Here is a 22,823-nt window from a genome sequence, read left to right on the forward strand (position 1 = left end):
CACACAGTTTGCCATGCACGCATAAGCTACGTATGAAGGATTCATGACCACACACAGATGGAAGTATTGTGAAATGCACTCCACAAACTGTGCGGCGTTATTAGCATAACCCTGTTTCAATGTGAATCCAGAGCCACGCTCTCGCCCGCATCTCCCAGCGGAGATGGCGCCGTGGCCTGCTTTCACTCCAACAGGGCGGAATCAGGATGCATTCAAGCCAACTAGTCCCAGATTGGGCGCTCGTGGTGACGACGTAATGAGCCGAGAGCAATATGTCGCCTGCTTGCCTCCCCGTTTTGCAACCCGGAGCAAAGCCCGACTGCGCTCGCTCATGTGTCTCCCTTAAGTCGACAAAGGCTGCTCATCACAAACCTCACTCGCATCTCCACAGAATTTGATTAATGATCCCTGGCGGTGCGCTGCCATCGAAATAAGACAGCCATCTATCTGTACTAGTTGGAGATGTTTGCATGGAAAAGGAGCCGAGAGGTCAAATCAGGAGGGGGTTGGATGAAGGAGCATGCGATTATGAAGTGGGGAGGGCGATCGTTTGAATATGCAAAGAGAGGAAGAAAACAGAATTTGCATGCCAGTTTGTGTTGCAACGTGGCATCGGATTCCTTCAGCACACGCTCTGGCCTGGATTGAATCTGCCCCCGCTCTGGTTTAAATGCAGCTAGTATATTAAAGGTTTGTGCACCTCAGGATATTAGTGGCACCTTGAGATACACGTAAAGTTTACTGTCCAATTAAATGTTAAACAACCAGTCCATTTTACCCGAAGAACGCTCTTGCTAGCTTAATGCTAACTCATAGTGAAAATCCCCACTGGTGGTCTAACACAACATTGATAGCTGAGTGGTGTTATAACTCTTGAGGTGACGGATATTTGAGCACAAATGCTGGAGACGAACATGATCGTAGGCATATCCTCTGGATCTAAATGAACACCGCAAAATGACTTTTGATAAATATTGACCGCTCTCCTTTTCACTTTCATCATTCGTTAATAGTGTGTGTGTGTGCTGTTCCTCGGAGGAGGCTGATTGCTTTCCAGCAAATTCCACAGACACGTCAGGCCTAAGTATGAGCAGGGATTTAAAGACAGAAATCTACTATAGTGATAGTACTGATGAAATATCAGTGTAATCTCAGCAGAGATACTTTGGGATCGGAGGGAAAAAAAAAACCTCACCAGAATTGGAATAGATACGTAATGGAGCATTTCTAATCCAATTTTGACCTGGTCATCTGTCTTGTTTTTTCTCTCCTCGCTTTGCAGCACATGTTGCCAGGATATTAGGCCTCGCCTGTGTGCCGCAGCAGACACTGGCGACGTCGGGCTTCATCCGTCGCGCTTTCGCCGCATCCTCTCAAAGCTATTTATGGCAAACACGCTGAGACTGACGCTGGCTTTGAAGGAGGGTGTGTGTGTATATATGTGTGTGTGTGTGGGAGGGTTTAGAAGAGGTGGGGTGCAGGGATGGCCTTCAGAGGAAGACTCTTCCATTACTGATGATCAATGTAGATGGGGGTGAGATTTGATCAAATTGAATGATCGCAGGTGATGGCCAAGCAATTGTGACCAAAGAATGTCAGAGACCTTTGAAGACATCAGTACAACTGACTGTTCATTTTGCATGCGAGCAACTATACATCCCTGTTGGCGTTGAGAGCTACATATAGTCGGGGTCAGACAGCATTTCTCTTCATCACCAGTCGGCGTGTCTCGTGGCTAGCATGTCACGTTAGCGTCAGCGCTCCAGCCAGCCATGCATGTGCCTCGGCCTGCCCTGCAATGGGAACGGCACTATCAGCACTTTGTCTCCTCTCGCTTGTTTGGAGGTTGATGGTGGCAATGCGTGTGCGTGTGCATTTGGGGTGGGTGACTGTGGGCTCAAATGTTAACCAAACACACCCGCCTACTCCTCCATCTTGGCTTCTCTGCTCTGCTGCTCCGTTGGTGACTTTGTGTGCAGCCCGCAGTCCCGAAAAGCTTCATCAGCTAAATTACTGGAAGTTAGCTGTCTCTGTCAATTAAGTCTTCACATGGCTAGCCTTGCGGAGTTTACTTCCTTTACATCCCCCCCCCCGTTTTGTCATCTTTCATTTTCGCCCATTTGTCTCGTCTCCCCGGGCATGACATCTCTCCCTTTTGTCTACATATGTACATATGTGGCTAATTACATTATCTATACATCACTCTGCACTTCCTCTACTGCTGTTTGCAGGGCGGGCCTTTGGTGCATTTCTCTTTAGTTACTCAGCAAAAGTTTGGGGGGGAAATTAGAGTCACAGGACAAGGGGACCCGAAGGTTATTAGATGAGAAAAAACACTGCTCTCATCAACACCATCGGGCTCATCCAGCTTCCTCCTTATGTCAGGCTTATTTTTCAAGCTATTAACTGTCATCCAGTTTATGTTTACTGTCAAACTAAACATTTACTAAAGACATTCCCACTTTGTGTTTTGAAAACAAGTCTTTGCCATAGGAAAGTCTATTTAGCGTAAACAATGCGTAACACCATTGACATGCTAACTGTTAGCATCAATATCCTTGATTGCAGTAGCAACGAATATTTGAAATACAGTTTACACGTAGGCAGATGATTTTGCATTACTCACAGGCATATATTCTTTATCCTCCACAAAAAACGAGTCGTACTGTTTATGAATAGTTTTGTCACCTCAAAGAACCTCTATATCATGTATTTTTACAGACTGTGAATCACATATGAGCCGCTTTCCGAGGGCACTTCATCAAATCAGGCTCGCAGATGGCTTTGTTTCCAAGACAACGCCATGCTCATTATCAGTCGTCATTATTGAGTTAACGCACTCTGCTGGGCGTTTTTTTTTTTTTTTCCGTCAAGTGTTAATAATTCGCCGCAAGACGACACCGCCTTCACGCCATCAGTCACACGAGTGTCTTGTTTACAAGAGAAGGTTCAATTAGTGCGACTCGGGTCTTTTACGAGGCTCATTTCTCATTTGCCGACCACGTTTGCCGCTCTGCTTATCGCTGCGTACATGCAGATGTGACCCAGTGAGAGAGTGAGTCACATTGATAAGGTCACATGGGCTGCCGCTGCTAGAGGTCCGACTGGTTTCGCATAGCAATCCTTTGACTTTGTATGCGCCGCTTGAGAAATAATCCGTTGCGTCAATTCTTATTCAGGAATTTTGTACGGGCATCTGAGGACTTTATGAAAACTGTCATAATGCTCTCCCTGTAGTGTGCATGCCAGGCCAGTAACCAGCTATATTATATTTATAAATTATTTTTTCCTTCTATTTATATATTTTAAATATTATATTATATTACAGTTCAGTTCCTTTGCCCTGTGAATATCTTTGGAACTCTTTCCACCACTGCAAACTACAACCACAATAAAGCACATATAGTTTAATTCTATTCTGACAGTGTCAATTAACCTGCACATTATTGTTACTTTTGCTTTGGCTGATGAGTGTACGTTGTCATTCGTCCATCTTTAATGGGCATTGTTTCTATTATTGCATGCGTGTGTGTGTGTGTGTGTGCATGCCTTTGTCGCTGCCCTCAGCTGCTCTCGTGCATTCCCAATGGAGCAGCAGTAACAACAGGGGATCATAAACAGCAGCTGTGCCTGGATAGGCCAAACAGTGCACCCCACCAGCTCGCTGAACTTCGACAAAATTCTCCAAGATCACTTGAGAGAAATTCCTAGCTCACACCTTGATTTTTTTTTTTCTTACATGTGGATGCTTTGCGGCTTCCCACATTAGAAATACAAGACTTCATACCACCATCATGTTATGGGTGCTCAATTAAAGATGGACATTTAACTCCACATTCTGGAATAGGAAAATCATTCTCTGAATGTTCTGAACTCCTGTTACAATGTTGTGTTGTGCAGAACGAATGCCTGAATGAGTTCTGCCATCGCATAGTTGAAGAGGCTAACCATCATTAACTTCTTTCTGTGAATTAAAAATAAGTATCCTCAATCACGGAAATTCAATTAATAACAGAGAAAAGCAAATGGAAACAGAAAGCCTAGTGGCGTTGACAGAACGGCATTAACTATCCTACCCTCTTTAACCGTATACATGCAGCTTTAATGTTTGTTCCTATGGTAACAGTAACCAGAGACACCATGTTGGTGTTCAATCACATAGGGAGGTCAGCCATTGTTCTTGCCAATCAGATCATCTATCACACCCACTCGGTGACCTGAAATTTCATACACATCCCATTTGGGTGGCCTAACACCAGATCACAGTTGAGTTTAACATTGGAGACCTGGCTTATAACGTTCTCATTTGTAAAAAAAAAAAAAAAATCAATACAAATAATGTAATAGTGTACACACCACTTTCATCACTAAATGTTGTCACACAAAAGCAAGTACAGAATAGTTTCAGGTACAAAGTGTTGGTGAAATTGGTACCTGTATCTCAGAGCAAATGACTTGTGGGGTTCCCCATGGGTCAATCCTGGGACCGCTATTGTTCACTGTGCAGCCAATTTACAGCAAGTCAGGCCTCTCGTATCTCAAGGCACCCCTGTACTATCTAGCGCTAATCACCTCAATAATTGAAAAATATTGTATTAGCTGGTTGTATTTAAATTTCGTTGTACATGTTACAATGACAAATAAAGATCTATTCTATTCTATTCCTATTGATATTCAATCACAAAGAGAATAGGCAGACAAAAGTGGAAAAATTAATGAGATAAAGTAATGCCGCAGTCTGTTTAATACGTCCTCTTCTAATTTTTGCCAACAAACTGGCACTCTGATCACATTTATCTGTAGTGCTGCACCATGGTGAGCTTTCCTTCCACCTTGAGGCTATTTTTACTTTGAAACAGTCTGCATTATTTATGCATAAAATTCCAACCTTAGAATACGACTGACCTATTTGTATTTTGTTCGGGTACCAAAAGCTCTTAAAGTCTTGGTTGTTTTCACCTCAATCAGACAACTTCTTCTTCCAGCTATTGTCTTTTTTTTCCTTATCCTTATTTCCCTCCTTGACATCCAGGCACCGTTGGTTGCTATGGTGAGGGTGTGGGTGCAAAAATGGAGGACAGCGATTGTAAAAGTACCACAGACAGAAGGATGTGGGCTTGGCAAAAGAAAAAAAAAGTCAGCAGCAAACCGACTGAAGATATTGAAGGTCAAGGTTCTTTTATCTTATTACTGGACCTTCAATAATCTAATACATGAAGAAGCAAGTTAACAACAGCCGTATCACATGTCTCATCTGTTGATGATTCAGCGCTGCCATCAAGTTTGTCTCCATGGCGCGTGACACCTCCGATGTAACCTCCACGTCAGCGCTCCACGTTGTCATGGTAATTCCATCATTTAGTTTTGCCTTTAGAGAGAGGCACCAGACAGACCCTTTTCCGATCAGCAGCCATTTTGGCTTTTAGAAAGTCCACGGTGGGCCCTACTCAACGTGAGAAAAAAACATCATGGGAGGATGTATTTTGAAACAAGAGCAGTCGACAAGTTTAGAGAAAGCAATAGCCATCACCTCTCTAGTTTGATGTTTAGTGGAGGTAACAAAATTAAGATTGTTTCTGCAGTTTGGTCATCCCTAACAAAACGCTCCTTATGAACTGCTATAACAAAGGCTTCAAAGTGGGAGCAGGCATGGTCATTGGTTTATTGTCTTCACAGAGAGGTGGTACAAGAAACAACAATAGCGCATTGTGTGTGAGAGCTGAAATTTGGAAAGTGGTACGTTGCACTTTTTTTTTTCCAAGTGTTAGCAGCTGGCTCACCAGGGGAACTCTTCCAGTCCTCAAATTGGAGGAAAAAATTGTACATAGATACGATTGGTTCTTTTCTGTGTACCTGCCTACGAATCGCATGTGAAAATAAATATAGCAAAATAAAAATCTTTTATCAGCGTGAATCTGAAAATGTGCCCGTGAGCGAGCCAACCATGACATGATCAGCCAGGCTGCCTGAAGATCCGAAGCCACTTTCATATTTTTTGAGCACATTTACATCAGAAACTTACTCATTTAGAAACACTCCTCATTGATACCCTTCTACAAATGATCTTATCTATTGTTTCTAGTCCGTCTCGGTGCGTGTGTGAGTGCATCAATGCGCTCCTGTTTCTGCTGGCTAAATGGCTTCCTCCGACTTGGCAGAGCTCACTTTAGACCTAGCTGTGCATCTCAATGAGGCCTGCTGCAGTGTGAGTCAAAGCATGTCAACGCCGAGGGAGCATTCACGCCAGGGGCTAAGGTGTATTTAAGACGTATGTTCGGCGTAATGTTTATCAGCTCAGAGGTCGTCCGAGGCTGTCCGTGTTGAAAAATAGCCCATTTTGGTCCCAAGTGGTCTGCATGGCCAATGTCATTATGGGTAATTACCAGGCTGAAAAAAATGGCCACGGTGACTCAGTGTTTGTGAGATGTGGCAGTGAAAGCGTGCGTGCGAGTAGCTCTGTGTGATGGAAACTGGAATATTCCACAACATTGCGGTTTGTGTCCATGTCACATATGCTCTTAGTTGTCTGTAGTATGTGCAATCCAGAAAGATCTAGAGTTGTGTACTATCATAGTAAATATGAATTGACACTTAATGCATCTCGTCATTCGTAGACATGAAGTGGTGTGATCGCTAACGCTAGCTGCTAGCTAGCTAGTCAGAGGAAACGACGGGAGTCACTGCCACCATGCAGCTATCGCCTCTCAAGCATTGATTCGGTTTTTAACCCCCTTTACGGAAGAACATATGGTTCCTTGTCCCATATAAGAGTACACATGTGGCTTGTTATCTATTATTTATTAGCTCAGCAAATGACGGCTGTGTAAAACAAAATGGTGTGCCAAAGCGCAAAGCTGAGCGGAGTCTCAAAGCCACAAAAGGCACATGATGAACAGCAAACGCCGCATGCTACGTATGCACTACACTGATCCCCCACCCCCCCCAATCCAAATAGATCGAGATGAACGCAGGATCCGAATGAATAGTGAACAGAGGTGAAGATGAGGTGGCTGCCTCGTCGAGGTGGCCGCGGTTGACTTGGCAACCGAATCTCTGGGGCTGCTGAGCTCGCAACGCACTGATCTTGCATTCAATTTTGTGCAGAAACTTGTATATTTTTTGTCCTGTTAATATAATGTTGAGTAACTGTCAGAGTAAAGAGCAGTCGAGGAAATTATTAGCGTTTCAAATTTTGCATGTGTCCTGGCCTGTACCATTACAGGAAAGATCATAGCAGAAGTTGTTTGTGGAATCTCTCAAATATTTAAAAATAGAGCTCATTATCTATATTTATTTATTTATATCATTCATATTTTGTTGCTTATTTTGAAAAATTGTATGCTTGACATCAAATTAAATAATATGCCATGATTCGTTTTTTTTTAGTAGAAGTCATGTTGTGACTGGCACAGGTTAAACGGTATTACTCAGCATATTTAAAATGGAGGCTATGAAGGTGCACGCGCATTTCAGCTATACTATTATTATTCATAAGGATGTTCTTGTATGATGCAGCTTTTAACTCCTCCATCTCCCCTCCTCATCTTCCTCCTCTTCTGTCTACCCCCCGCCTCCTTGACACCACCATCCTCATCCTCCTTTCCCTACGTGAGCTTTTGCTTCTTTCGTCTGCATTTTGTTGCGCATACATGACCCCGGGGAGCTGGCGATGCAGTAGAACACATCTGACAGATTCGATATGTCCTTGGCTACAATTTCAGGGAAAACTGCACCCGTTTGGCCCCTCGTGCTATCCATCAGAATGGAGATCGAGTTAGTGAGGAAGTGTGCGGCAGGAGGAAAAGCCATCACACCAATCAAACATCCAGCTCGACTCCATCAAAGTCCTCATTGGAACATTGTTGGAGCCTAGCTTGCAGGTGTGTGTGTCTTTGTGTGTGCCCGTGCGTGTGCACGCAGGCTTCTCTGATATCAGCGACTGCTCGTGTGTGTGTGTGTGCGTGTGTGTGAGCTTGTAAATGTTTGATGGGTTTTGATCCAACCATCTGTCCACTACTGCTGCATGGCTGAGACAAAAGGGAGCAATGATGCACAGAGGTCCGGTTACATGAAAGGCTGCCAATGACTGAAAAAGAATATCTCATGTTAGGATGTTCCCATATGAGCATCATCTTAAAAATTATTATGTGTGACTTCTGCTGTGAGATTTAAGAAGAGGAAGGCTATAGCAAATACAGAACAGCGGTGTCTTTGGATTCGAGCGACTTGCGAGCGCTAATTCAACTCGTGTCGCAATAAGCAGCAGTTTGGCAAAGAGTAAATAATTAAAAAAAAAAAAAATCCAAATTGTTGAATGCCATCCCCACTTCAAGTTTACTGTCAAGCCAAAGATAAAACAAACTGCCTGTGTGTTTTATACAACCAAACAACTACCTCAAGAATGGCCTCACTAGCTTAATGCTAACATACAATTTGAAATGCTGACTATTAGCATTAGCGGTATCGATGCATCCCTGTACTGTCGTACCTAGTGAAGGTTAGTGGATGATCACATATGCTAAACAGCCTTATATGGATTTTTAGGGGACTGTATTGATAGGGAACTGTATTGATAGGATGTCATGACATTTCAATGCATATATCACCTGGGCATGATTAATGGCGAGCTTGTCGGGGCACATACGTTTCACACTTCTGGTGTGTTTGTAGTATGCTGAGTGCGTGCAAGAAATACATGAGTGGGCCGGAGGTGTGGCCCCTTGACACACCACCCCATCACCCCAACCCTGGTCCATTGCCATCTGACCGCATTGATCATGTCGGTGCTGTACTTGAATCAATGTTTCTAAATAGCAAAAGGCCCAGAGTGTGTCTTCAAACTGCGGTCAATAATCTCAAGCGACCACGGTGTGGCCCAGAAAGGTACACATGCGGGGGTTGGAGGACCAATCCCTTACAAGGACCCCTCCCTCACTCCGTTTTTGTTGCTCGTCGCACACGAGAAAGGTCATTGTGCTTGACAATAACGCTAACGCAGCTCATGAGCAATCATCACCAGCAGCACCAAATAGGATTAATGAAATCCTGCGGAGCAGTGATGGTGAACCAACAGCCTGTAGGCCACGTACAGTTTCATACAGATGAGCATGCTATTTGAAAAACAAATTAAACTTAGTTTGGTATTGTGAAATCAAAGAAATGTCTGATAGCTTAATGCTAACATGAAAATGTCATTGACATGCTAACGATTAGCATTGATTGGGGCGATTTTAGAACCCTTTAAAGGCGAAGTCGTGTCTAAAATTATCTTGTTTAATCGTAGTATTCTGATTAATATTACCAACATAAAATAACAATCTCACAGGCATATATTCTTTATCCTCTACCAACATCATACTGAGTCATTCTTCAGTTTATTCTACATGGCAGAATTATACTACACACTAACGAATTGAATTGCATCATGATAGACAAATTCTTTTAATTCTTCCACATTCTATTTTAGCATATTAGGAGAAGTCATTTTGACTGTCATGCACGTACAAATGCATACACGCATCGAACGCTGCGGGAGGTGCAGCTGCGTGCTCTGATAAGCGACACTAGCAGCTCCACCTCAAGGTTAACGTGATCTTTCAACACCATTAGCCGAACAGTCAACATATCACATATATGCATACATATGCATGATGTCTTGATAAACACACGAACATGACACACATTCCATCAAACACACGAGTAACACTTTAAGGAGGACCGTGCATTATTGATGAGACCACATGCTCCGTACATTTATTGGGGTGGTGGGCGGCTCCGGTCCGCTTGACTCAGCATTCCTCTGCCGACTGGTCTTTTTTTTTTTTTTTTTGCTTTTTAGCCTATGTCAGCATTTTGCATGTGTGTGAGGGCGTGCCTGCGTGTGTGTGTTTATCAGCGGACACACACAGGAAAAGACAACAATGGCAAGACAAACCCAGACACACAGATAGATGGTTGGATAGGCAGATGGTTTGGCAGGTGGGGAATTTTTTTTCATATATTGTTTTGATTTGGAGATTAAAAGTATGTATATTACCTTTTAAGATCCATGATATATTATTCAAATATTGTGTGTGGATTAATGTGATATATAATGGTTGTGAAAAGTCTAATTGTTTCAAATCATTGTCAAAAAGACTTCTGCAGAAAAGCAAAAAAAAAAAAAAAAGCATCCTTTAACAGTAGGGGTGTTTAAACTTTTTCTAAACACTGTACATTTATGTCCTTTTCCAAATGCAGAGAGGCGCTCATCAAAAAGCCAAGTGGGACACGACCAAATTTGGGAATGTTGACGTAGAGTTGCCCAACCAGCTGCTGCGGCTCCTTCTAGTCTGTCAGCCAGCCAGACTCATCAGCCGTGGACAAGTGCCCAGAAGGTAAATGAAACCACTCCCGTGTTTCAGGCACAATACCTCGATTGATTTCACACAGCGCAGTCGCACCTACCGACATATGCAAATCAAGTGTCTGTCATTCGAGATAGTCAGGATGCTACTACGGAAAAAACATGAACTATACGTGTCTTTATTATATACATATATAAGTCATCGCAAATAATGAATGCTAGTAGGCCAAACTGGAATCACCATGGCAACAAGAAATCCTCACATTGCAGTGACACATCTACAGCACGAGATGCCGCGGGAATGTGGCAAAAAGACATAGTTGGAGACAATCCTACTTTTTTTTTTTTTTGATCGCTTGCGTACCCTTGACCCAATTTCCACACATCAGACAAAATAAGCACTTTGTGCAGTTCTTTGGTAGAAAATGATTGCCCAAATCCAATGAATGCTATTTTCCAGTGCAGCTCATACAGTCTTAAAGTCCTTGTAGAGAGAATTCAGCTATTATTGTGACAAGGCCCAAGCCAGTTAGCTCGCAAGCTAGCTACCTGGTGGCTAGCACTTATTGTGGCAATGTGGAAAGCCCCACGCCGGAGTTGAAACACGCTATTTGATTGACAGTTGAATGTTGAGCAAGGTGCATGCACCCGCCACACCCGCATCATTTGAGAGTGGAGTCAATGTTTTTCAGTCCTCTTTTTAAAGACTTTTTTTTTTAATCATTCAAATTTGGCAGGATTGTTAGCAACACTCTTTTCTGTGGTGTGTCCAATTTACAAAACATTTTTAGTCTCATTTTACAGGGACTTTAATTAAACACCGACAATATTTCTTCGCCTTGACCTTTTCTACATGCTACCAGAGCTGCTAACTGACAAAAGTATTTGCTGTTTTTTCTTTTTTTCTCAACCCATATCCAAACATTGTATTTGGAAATATTTGGTTAGGACGTGCACGCAGACACACTCGTACACACACACACACATACGGTATGTACGCACACACACTCACACGCATGCACATAGAGACCCCCAGCTGCTGTGTTCATGTAATTTATTACCCTTCCTGAACCCAGTGGAGTCATGAAATAACCCCGGTCTTTGTGACACACACAGACACACACACACGCACACAGAGTCCCTGAGTCTTCCTCAAACAGTGGTCCCGGCCCGCTACACTCGACTCGAGACCTCTTTGGGTTAATTAGAATGGCATCCCAAGGGAGAGAACACCAGGTTGGAATAATGTACTGGAAGGATGAATGCGTGTAAAAGGTCCTCTAGTCTGGTAGGAAAATGGAACACAGAAGGCTGCAGTGCTTTGATAGCAATCCCAACCAACTGTATTGTCAAAATATATTTTAAGGATATGAATATAAGGATAAAGTCAAAATACTTAGTGAGTAAAGTACTTTTCAGTCACACAAAAAGTAGTTTGCATTCTGTATGTGGCGCCTCAAAACCCGATATATAGGGTCGCAGTTTTCTCTGTAGACGTGCAACTATGACTCGCCAACTGTCATTTTCTCGAGATGGTCGGGCCATGCGGTTTGGTACACGGCGTGCCAAAGTCTATTAATGGGACGTCATTCAGCTCGCCAGCCATGAGAACTATCCGGTATTCACACCCAACCAATTGCTGTTAGGTCAAGCGATTCCCCACATGCTAACTTCCAAATCATTTGGGATCAGGGAAGAACATGCTAACATGCTAAGAAAACGATTACGATTGAAATATTATTGTGCATATACAAAACATGTGCTCGTAGGGCTTGTCGTCTCGCACACTGGGAGCAATCGGGCCTTAATTATGCCTAAGGTAGAGGCAATGAATTTTTTAATGGATTCAATGTTTTATTCATAGCACCTATCCAATCCTGGATATGGCAGAGTGCACGAGGGACTGCGGTCAAGAAGCGAGCACCTTGCGGTATCTGTCATGCACGCAAATGTGGATGATTTTATAGTTGGCTCTGTATGGACAATGTGTGTTTGTTTTGAGTGAGTTAAAAGAGGGATGGGTGTTGTTTCCTGACAGAGACCAGTAAGACCAGTTCTGCTGTCCTAGAAATCTATTTCCCATAGACACGGTAACACCCTGCCAAATGTTCCCGATGAAACCCATTAACAATAATTAATCTCAGATTCTCAGCAGAGGCGGCTTGTAATTAGTTGCATTTATTCCACTACATTTACTCAAATCACTTATTGACAGTACTTGTCAGGGTAATTTTACTACTGGATTACACCGGCTAACCCTGCCAATACGCACTCGGCGTTTCTGTACACATTGTTTGATGCAGTACACAATGCTTCGCTTAATTTATCACCCTCTCCCAGCTGGATCAGAGGTGACTTGATTTATTAGATAGCCATTTGTAGACTGACAAGAGTCAAAGCTTCGCGATGACCTCCAGGTGATAATGACCAAACATTGGGGGTAGATAAAAGGACGTGGCGAGGGTGGACGTGTGAAAAACGACGGGCCAGTCAAAGAAAAACTCCTGATCACTTAGCCCAGGTTGTCTTAATAACGTGTATGACGTCAACTATATTCCGTGATATTTATCTACGCATCGAACAAATCTCAGTGCAGCTTTGCTTACCTATTGGCTTTGGCAGTAATAAAGGGACCCCTTGTGACATAAGTCACCCAAATGTCATGCTTTGAGATATGAGCAGTTGATCAGCTAATGCTTTGATCAGCTAATGCTAACAGACAATGAGAAAACTTCAAAGGCACATGGAGTAACAATTAGCGTCGGTGCGGCAGTGTTCCCCTATTTGCAACGGATATTGGAACACAAATAGTGCTGCAACACAGCCATATATTCTTTATCCTCTGAGAAGAACGACTGATTTTACTGACGAACTGAGAAGCTGAGAGAGGAGTTAAACATCCAGAACAGTATATGACTGAAAGAGAAAGTGTTGGGAAAAAAAAGTTTATTATTCATAGTTGTATTTGTCATTATTGGATGTTTTTATAGTGTGAGTGCAGTATTATAGAGTGCCGTAGCACCACAGTGTATGTCAATATGACCGTCTAATGTGAAGATATATTTATTGGTAGAAAACAGGTCACGCTGGGGGAAAAAAGACGTCCATCTGATCATTTGTGTCCTCTGCGCATCAAAGCTGTATTGTTCCTGTGTGAAGCTTAAAGGGGGGTAGGCGGAGTCAGGACACGACTGCCGGTTCTGCGACCAATCAAACGCCGAGGTGTGGCTCTAAAGGGCGTGATCTGGGCTAAGGAGGCGGAGCTAAAAGCGGAAGTGTGTTTCGGCTGATCCCTCACTGTCATTCGGCCACGGTCGGCTTCAGGAGAAGGGGGGCAAGCCAAAGCTCACTCACACACAAGGACTGACTCAGGCTGGATAAAAATACTGAAGCCAAGCTTAAAATGAAACCGACCGAATAAGGCTCGCGACACTTAACGCACCCGAGAGCATTTGACGAGTTGCCAAGGAAGCCCCTTCGGATGACACGGTCCACATTTGAGGCAAAGCGGTGTCATTGAGCAGGCAGGACACGTCAAGAGAAGGGAGGAGAGAGAGGAAAAAAAGCTGACCGACTGCACTGTACGACTCAAGCTATTAAATCGCCTCCACCGGCCTTAAGACATCCTTTCAAGGACACCAGCCTGCTGTCAAGCCGACGGAAGGTTCCCGACAAAGACGTCGCCGAGGTCGGAGTTGGTGATCACAAGGTGAAGGGGGGAAATATAGACGTTTTCTATTAGCCAGCTAGCGGCTCGTGCTAGCAGTTAAAGGCTAGCTTGCTATGGCTAGTAACCGATATTAGCTACTTGGCTAACTAGTTTTTACCGGTTACCTGTCGCCTCACAGTCTTTTCTTTTTGTCTGTCGTCTTTGTCATATATAGAGAAGCGCACAAGACGCATCTTTATGGTGCGTATTTCGTGAAACGCTCGCGTATTGCTCCTCGCCGATGAAAGCGCAGAGACTCTTGACAGCTGTCAAACAAGGTCGTGCGGGGTTTTTTGTGCGTGTGTTTTGTGGAACATTCCTCCCCCCTGCCCCCTCGACGTCGATCAGTCTTTAAAACGTCGTCACGCCGTTTGTGTGTTCTCTTCTTTTTTTGGCCCCACGCCGCGCACAAACCCTTGGCGTGTCAGTCGCTTTTTGCGTCAAGTCCAAACGTCTCCGAAATAGCGATCGTGTACCCCGGCCCTCCGTCACATCACAGCACGTATGGCTTACACGCATTTGAGGGGGTGCTGCCGGCAACTCAGCTGTCCGTGGACGAGTTGGGCAGCGTCACGGGGTTATAATTAGACCGGTGGATATGTCCAACGTTAACCGTGTGCTTTGCCCACAGCTTGGTCTAACGCTGGTGTTCACTGCTCGAGAATGGGGTCATTGGGGAGGGAGTTGATTAGCATTTTTCTAGGAAATCTGTGAATGGATAAAACGGGTCCAATAGAGGGAAAGATCATTTCTGCTCTGTAAATGCCAGTCCCTAAATTAGTTCATGTATATTGGTTGCTAATAACTGCGTGACAAGCTATCCTGTCTGTGCGCTCTCTCAACAGGACCAAACGATCACGGGATACTATTTGTGTGTGTGGGGGGAGCAAACAAATGGGGGATTACGGGTTCGGAGTCCTGGTTCAAAACAACACTGGCAACAAGTCTGCGTTCCCGGTCCGAATCCACCCGCATCTGCAGCCCCCACACCACCACCAAAATGTGTCGCAGAGCCCCGCTGCGTTTATAAACAGCACCGCCGCCGCGGGGAATGGCACCACGGCGGGCTCTCCCTGGCTCTTCCCTGCCTCGGCCACCCACGGGAGCGTGCAAGACGAAATCATGGGCGGGCCCGAGAAGCCCAAAGTGCAGCAGCAACAAGAAATGCAAGAAACGCAAGAAAAGCAGCTGTCACCCGGGAGTCACCAGGAGGGCGGAGGTGGCGGAATCATTTCAGAACTGGAAAAAGGCCGGTCGGAGGACGGCAAGACGGACAGCTCTCCTGATGGAAGCACCGGGAAAGAGAAGCAGATCCGCCTTGAGTCTCCTGTTCTGACGGGCTTTGATTACCAGGAGACATCCGGCCTGGGCGGCCCGGTCCAGTCCAATACCACTTCGTCGTCGCTCACCAGCTTTAACAACTGGTCGGCGGCCATACCGCCGGCGCCGTCGACCATCATCAACGAGGATGTCAGCTTTTTCAACCCGGCCTCCGCCAACAATGGCACGCTGCTGTTCCAGAACTTCTCCCATCATGTTAGCCCGGGCTTCGGCGGCAACTTCTCCCCTCAAATAGGTCCGGCCGCCGCCCTTTCGCAGCACCACCCGGCCCCGCCGCCACATCCCCACTTCCAGCACCCCCACAACCAACACCAGCAGCACCGACGCTCGCCTGCCTCCCCGCACCCTCCTCCGCCCTTTCCGCACAGGAATCCGCCCTTCAACCAGTTGCCACATTTGTCCAACAGCCTGAGCAAGCCCCCGTCCCCATGGGGCCCAGCCAACTACCAGAGCCCCTCTCCCTCCCCGGGTTCCTCTACCTCCTGGAGTCCAGGCGGTGGCTACGGAAGCGGCGGCGGTGGCTGGGGAGGATCTCAGGGCCGAGATTATCGCCGAGGTCTCAACGGCGGCATGACGCCTATCAACTCCATCTCACCACTGAAGAAGACCTTCCTCAACAACCACGTGGCGTCCCAGAAGTACCCTCGCAACAATCCCGCTGGCTTCAACCCCAAGTCGTGGATGGATGATGGTGTCGGCCGCAGTGATAACATCTTCCCTTTCCAGGTATGTGGTACTCTTTATTGCGGGGTCTGACGTACGACACTTTGTAGTCACAACTGAGTTAGAAAATACATTATTACGCTTTTTCATTTTAATGGCTGAGTTTCTCTATACAAACATTTACTGTAATTGTTACAGTTTGAGGTTACAATTTTTTGGTAAAGATATTCGCTATATTTGTCATGTTAATATTTCAGCGTAATGCAGGTATGGCTGTTTCCGGGTTCTGTGGAACTCTGTAAACCGAGGACCCCCTGTACATATTGTACGTCCTATTCATCCGCTTTCCTGCGTGGCGTCACGGGCTGGAGGCTAATCCTAGCTGGCTTAGGGTCAGCTATGTGAACCTCGACAGTACAAATACATTCCCATGAATACGTTTATGCTGTTTAATTGAGATCTACCGCTAATGTCTATGCAAAACATACCTAATTAAACAGCACACCACCCTTTACTATTAATTTGCCACTGTAAAGGTGGTATTGCTGCTATTTTTAGACGTGGGGGCTCGCAGGTGGGCATGGATTTACAAGGCTCTCCTCTTGACACGTGAGCTTATAAATCAGCATTTTTTCTTTTTTGCTTGCTTGCTTTGCTGCATGTCCGTGATGATGACTAATGTGTTCGTGTCACTGCAACATTGCAGTGTGCCACATATGCGTGCCGAGGGGGTTGGGGTGGGTGGGGTTTGGGGCTGGTATCAAGGATGGAGTGAAGGTTGCAGAAAAAGATGAGAGGTTTCAAATTGCAAAAACAGCAATTGTTGATTTGCGTCAAAGAAAAGAATAGCGTCGCTGTGGGTGGGGAATTCTGCGCAAGGTCTCAATATCTTGCACCCTGAAATGGAGCCTAATGATTTTCTTCGATTGCCTGTTTATTAATGAACCAGGATGTGTCTGTCTGCCAGTACGCTACCGACAAAATGGCCTCATGACGCATTCAATCTGATTTGTAATAGCTGGGATACGAGCGTGCAAATAATTGCGTTACCACATGAGGAAAAAGGCCTGTCAGGATTGACGGGAAAAGGGTAAAGGGAGCACGGCGCTAAATTCATTGTATTGACCCAGCTGGAGATTGATTGCGTAGGTCATCACAAGGGTGGGGGGGGGGGGGGGGGGGGTTGGGGGGCGGCATGCAGGCGAGGGATGACGGGTACCGTAGGCTCATCTCGACCTCGTGACCTCCCTAACTACTGTACGCAGCCTCTGCCCTTTTTGCGTTTGTGTTCTTTTCCTCCATACATGCAAATAAACTTGTCATTCACGTATTTGGATGCATTCAAATCAATATCGTTATTTGATGTTCTGAGAATATGCGCAGTGACTTCCTTTGTTGACTTAGCTGCCAGCAGCCTACACTAATTGGTCTTAAAGACCACCATCTGGCGCAAGTCGAATTGTATTCAAATGTAATTATACACGTAGTGTTGTAACCCCCGGCCTATTCATGAGTGAACTTGCCTCGCAAATTTTTTGTCTATAATGTACGTAACTGTCGTCCTCTTCTAAGGCGCCATGTTATCGTGAGGAATAGTTAGCATCGGCTTTAGCGTGCACAAAAGCATGATGAAAGATCCCAAAATTGTAACATTTCTACATCGGTTTGGTTTTCTTTGTGTTCTTTGTGTTTGTTTTTTGACGTTACAATAGACGGGAACCTGTGATTGCGAAGACCAAAAGTGGAACTTATTGTGACAGCGGTTCACATGTCTCTGGTTGCGCAGAACAATACGGCTATAATGACAGGAAGCCAAGATCAGTAATAAGGGAAATTGTATTTGCCGGGCTTTTAAAGAGGCAAAATCATAGTTTGGAAACAGATTGTGCGTGTTGGCCTTTGAGATTGCGCACCCCTGTAGTAATGCGTGGTGACTCACAGCGTACCTTGGGCCAAACTGTAAGGACATTGTTATGACATGTCTCAACATGCCCGTGGCCTATCTTATTTTATTGTCCAAAACGAGAAATTAAAGCAGAAATTATGTAAGTAAAACCCACTAACAGTATAAAGAACACGCAATGCAGTAGTTGTGTCGGTTTTCCATCTTGCCACCCTTCCCTCAGACATATGAAGAAGCGCAATTGTTGTCACATGTACTCAACAGCCAGTACTTGCCATAAATTCCTGCAGGTCCTACGGTTTTGCTGCCACCCCCCTTGGTAGCCTCCCTGACCAAAAATTATTTAGCTTGGTCTAATTTTTTATTATGATAAAAATGAGATATTCTTAACTGGGTTGTTTAGATGTTCATACTATCTGCATGTCTGTATCAAGTCGACTGAATGAGGAAGTGTCGCCACACCGCTTTTCTTTCCCTTGAGACGTTTCCGTTTTTGCATCAAGACAGCAGATCCACCATTTTGTACGAAGATTTCCGATGGGTTTGTTTTTGGATTGTTTTTGTTTGGGGAGTCCATATGTTTGTTCGTGGCCGTTCATCCCAAAGTAACAGGAAGAGCCACGCAGGGCACACCATGTTCCAGCACTGTAGCGCAGGCTGCAGTAAGCGGGGATGCTGCTGTATTAGAGCAGCTTTAGTATTCGGGCTGGGCTGATGGCCAGCTAGCAGCACTCGTGCTAATAGCTAACCGGCCATTCCGTCATTGCAGAGCTTTCTCTCCCTCCTTCAAAATGTGACTTATTTTGTAAAATTCTAACCTAATTCTTTTCCCCCAGCACCTCACTCCTTTAAGCCTCAAGGTCAAAGATATGCTCTTGTGTCAGGTGTTGTGTAGTCGCCGTAAGCCAAGACAGGATGTTGTCTTAAGAGAACCACCTGCTCAAATGTTAAAGCGCTCTTTGTAAAGAGTTGACATCAGCTATTGTGCATTTGCAACCCTCATTCATCCCCTGCTCAACTCACAATTGTTAGGAAGGACGTCCAATCAATATAAGAGGTTGTTGAGCAATTAGAAAAGACCAAATTAGACGGACTAAACAGTTTTGTTTGGTCAGGGGTCAGAGAAACTTTAATGCCAATCGGGAGCTATTTCAGTTATTATAGTTCTCAGTTTTAAGTGCCATGCTAAATGTATGGAAAAATAAGATACGCTTAAAAAAAAAAAAAAAACGATAATGATAAAAGTTCATAGTTCATATTAAATTTGAAAAATTCCCCTTGTGCCAATCTTGTTTCAGACTGTAGACTGCGTCCATATAAGGAGAAGCTTAGCCGTTATCTTAGTGGAACTGAAACAAGTGGGTAGATTGTTTTTCTTTTGGAAGAATGCACAAAAAACTTTAGTCTGATTTTAAAACAGTTATTTTGTGTAACAACATTCAACTTATAACAGTCGTAGTCCTAACAAACGTTTCATGTCAGCTGGCATTGGCGATCAAGCAGGCTTCTAGCACTAGCAGCTAATAGCAACAGGTGACTCCCGTGTCCCTTAGCAGCGAACCACTTGGCACCTAGCTTGCAGCAAACAAACAGTTTGTGCCTGGAGCATGATGACATTGATGATTTTGTGTGACTATTGAGGCATATTTTACTTTAAAAATGCCTCATCCTGCTCATTTGTTTATAACCAGTTGTCAGCTGGCGCTACCGGCAAACAATAAATGGCAACTCCCGTGTCTGAAGCATAGTGGTGCTTTGAGGCATATTTTTTGACTAAAACCAAATTGTCTTACTTTTGAGGCATGTGGTACATCTCCCGTTATCTCTTGACTGAACTGGGAGTTATGTCAAACGCACAATGTAGTTTTTCTCGACACATCGAACCAATTAGACCACCATCTCACTTCCTGATTGAAACTACATTCAGTAGAAGCGGGGTGTGGGTTGAAAAAAAAAAAAAGACTTCATTACAGACAGCTTTTCATCCTTTGCCCATGACATGTGCATGCAAATTCTCGTGCGCGTCCCTACATGCACTAATTCTGACTGAGCCATTAAGCTTCAGAAGCCCGAGGTTTCAGTCATTACCCCTGCTCTTTGTCACGTTGGTGCTAAATGAGAGAAATGTTCTTAAACTAATGAGGGGCCCAAGCGGGGCTGCACACAGCATACACTGTTGCCATCATACAGCTTTGTTGCGCCCTTCGCACACCCTTGACACATACTCTGAAAGTGTGCGTGCGTGTGTTTGCACGTGCACATCTACTGCTGCATAGGCCCGATGTGGCTCATGTCTTCTCCATGTGTCCGAACAAGACAATGCAGTTGACTATATTGAAGAAAGGGTCTTCTGCTACGTCAAAGGTCAACCACAGTCCATTCCATGACATTGGTCGACATTTAATTGATTAACAAAAGTGATTTCCCCATCCACTCATCTATTTTCTATGCTGCTTATCCTCATTAGGGTCAAGCAGGGCGGGGGTTGTGGTCAGCTGGAGCCTATCCCAGATGACTTTAGGCGAGAGGTGGGCCACACACTGGACTGGTTGCCAACCAACCCCAGGGCACATTTTGACAAACAGCCTTTTACACTTACCGATTGACAAGTTAGCCTTCAATGGCTCGAACATGCTAGCGTGAGATGCTAACACAGCCGTCTGTCTTTACGACAGAAACAGTCATAATATGTCCAAATCAGGTCCAATTAGTCAATTAATCCTATCAAGCCCCCCCTCACCCAAAAAAAAGAATGCAGTTCTATGGCTTAACTTTAAGTCATCCACATGACTACTGGCGTTCATCTCCTATCATATCAAAACACACGCAAACCCCGGACAAAAGTACTTGAAGGTAACTCGGTATTAAGTTCAGATGCTTGCATACAATGAAGTCATTTCGGCGTAATCCCCTCAGTAATCCCCAAGCAACGAAGCGTTCTGTTTCTCTTAATTCTTATTGCACCTCGGGTGCACACATGCGCAACAATTCCAACATTCAGCTAACAACTGCTAATAAGTTGTTTCTGACAGTTTGGCTTATTTCATGTCGCAGCGGGGCTTTGAAATATTTTGGCTTGCCGCAGCCATATTCACAAGCATCAAAAGATCAGACCGCTTCCCCTTCCTGCCCTCCTGGTAAGGCAGGCAGAGAGAAAAGACCTTTCCTTTGCCTTGTACTCTTTCCATCTCTCCATCATCCCCTTCTTTCATCTGCCTTCTCGGCTTCGGCCTTCCTTTCCCTCCTTGTTGTCGACGACGTGATTAGGAACACAATGATGAGAGGTGAAAGGGGCAACTTCCCGGCATTTTACACAGAGACGTAGAGGTCCGACAAATGTGCTCAGTCCGCCGTTCTAAACAGCGCAATGGCGTCTTCAGTTTACTACAGTTCTGTTTCCAAAGAAATAAGCCATCACTAACCTGGTATGCTAACACAGAAGTCATAATTACAGTAAATATTTGTTTTTGCACGTCCTGAACGAACGGCGTCAGTCAGCCCATCCTGCATGCAATGAACTCGTTTGTGGAGCGGCGTGAAAGAAAATCGCGGGCACGCCCAGTCACTGCGAGACAGGCAACCATTACCACGATGACATTTACCACGTTGACATTCACACAGTCACAAAAAACACGCTGCCTTCTGTGAAGTCTGACGAGTGAACCACAACAACACCCATGTGGTGGTAGAGCGAAATTGGAGGGTTGGCGGTTCGAATCCAGCTCTGTCCGAGTCACGTGTCGTCGTGTCCTTGGGCAAGACACCTTGCCTCAGGGACTACAGATGAAAAATAGCCCCTCGGCTAATTCTGGTACATCTACAGAAATGTTCATTTATGTACACTGTCCCTGCCAAATAAACAAATCAAAACAAAAGCAATAAATAAATCTGTGACACTGGAATCATTTCTTCTTTTACAATTCATTCACTTATAGTTCAAAAATGAAACAACTTAGGTTACACATTACAAATCAAGCTCCATCTAATGTACAATCTTGTTTTGGATTTTCTTGTCGTTGACCGTGCGATATCTACCGACCCCAAAGTCCAATATAGTGAGCTGGATTTGAAAAACTAAATACAATGTTTGTTTTGTGTTTTCAAAATGTGACATTGTGACTACTGCTGGGATTTTTTTTTTAACCAGCTTTGATCTCAAGTCATCCAACCAATCTCTCTTGCTGATAAGGGTAGTTATTGAATTTGGGGAATGTAACAGAATAAAGTATGTCAAAATAAAACCGAAAGCCCCGCGGTCGTGTGTTTTTTGTGACCACGCCAACATGTGACCTCGCATATAGTCGCTGGTCTAGGACTGAACTGTGAGCTTTTCTTCGCGAGGTGCCTTTGCTCTGCTCTCTCATTGTCCCGTGTAGAATGTGGCGCCACCGACGTGTGAGCGGCACCAATTGAGAACATAGCAACAATGTGGTGAGCTTGCAGATTACTTGCAACTTGGTCAACTTCATGAAATGTCATCATCGCTAAAATACTGTTGTTGATTGTACAGTCATGCTTTACTTTGACAAGTCATGTCTAACACACCAACGCTTTAGAAAACTATTTCATAAATCAAGAAAATAGAAATCTGAAAGAAATCATTCCAAATAGAAGTAATTCTTGCAAGTATAAACCTGTTGAGACTGGCTCAGACAAGCAGCCAGCACAGATTCCGACTAACCCCATTCCTGATAATGGGGAATGCCACTAATTTATTAGTTGTGACCAACCACTCAAACCATCATGACTAAGCAATTTCTAGTTACCTCACTGAAAATTGACATTTACAAGTCACAGAGCTTTTTTTTTTTTATGCCTTTTGATAGAGGTGAAAGTCAAGTTTTATCATATCAATGTTTACC

The 22,823-nt window shown here is 44.5% G+C and overlaps 1 protein-coding gene across 6 annotated transcripts in view; it reads left to right on the forward strand.

Annotated features, from left to right (window-relative positions):
- Window positions 1-22,823, forward strand: part of cpeb4b (cytoplasmic polyadenylation element binding protein 4b) — a 41,097-nt gene that overhangs the window by 6,359 nt on the left and 11,915 nt on the right. For 2 of the 6 annotated variants that reach the window (XM_061298821.1, XM_061298822.1), the window contains exons 5-6: window positions 10,240-10,376; window positions 14,900-16,121. In XM_061298821.1, the coding sequence (XP_061154805.1) occupies window positions 10,240-10,376; window positions 14,900-16,121 (1,359 nt within the window). Of the gene's footprint in view, window positions 1-7,766; window positions 7,881-9,887; window positions 9,979-10,239; window positions 10,377-13,634; window positions 14,055-14,899; window positions 16,122-17,267; window positions 22,393-22,823 lie in introns of those variants that run through there. The other 4 variants (XM_061298825.1, XM_061298823.1, XM_061298824.1 and 1 more) reach the window with 4 other exon arrangements.

This window comes from Syngnathus typhle, linkage group LG15 (assembly GCF_033458585.1).
Source record: "Syngnathus typhle isolate RoL2023-S1 ecotype Sweden linkage group LG15, RoL_Styp_1.0, whole genome shotgun sequence".
Lineage (NCBI taxonomy): Eukaryota > Metazoa > Chordata > Actinopteri > Syngnathiformes > Syngnathidae > Syngnathus > Syngnathus typhle.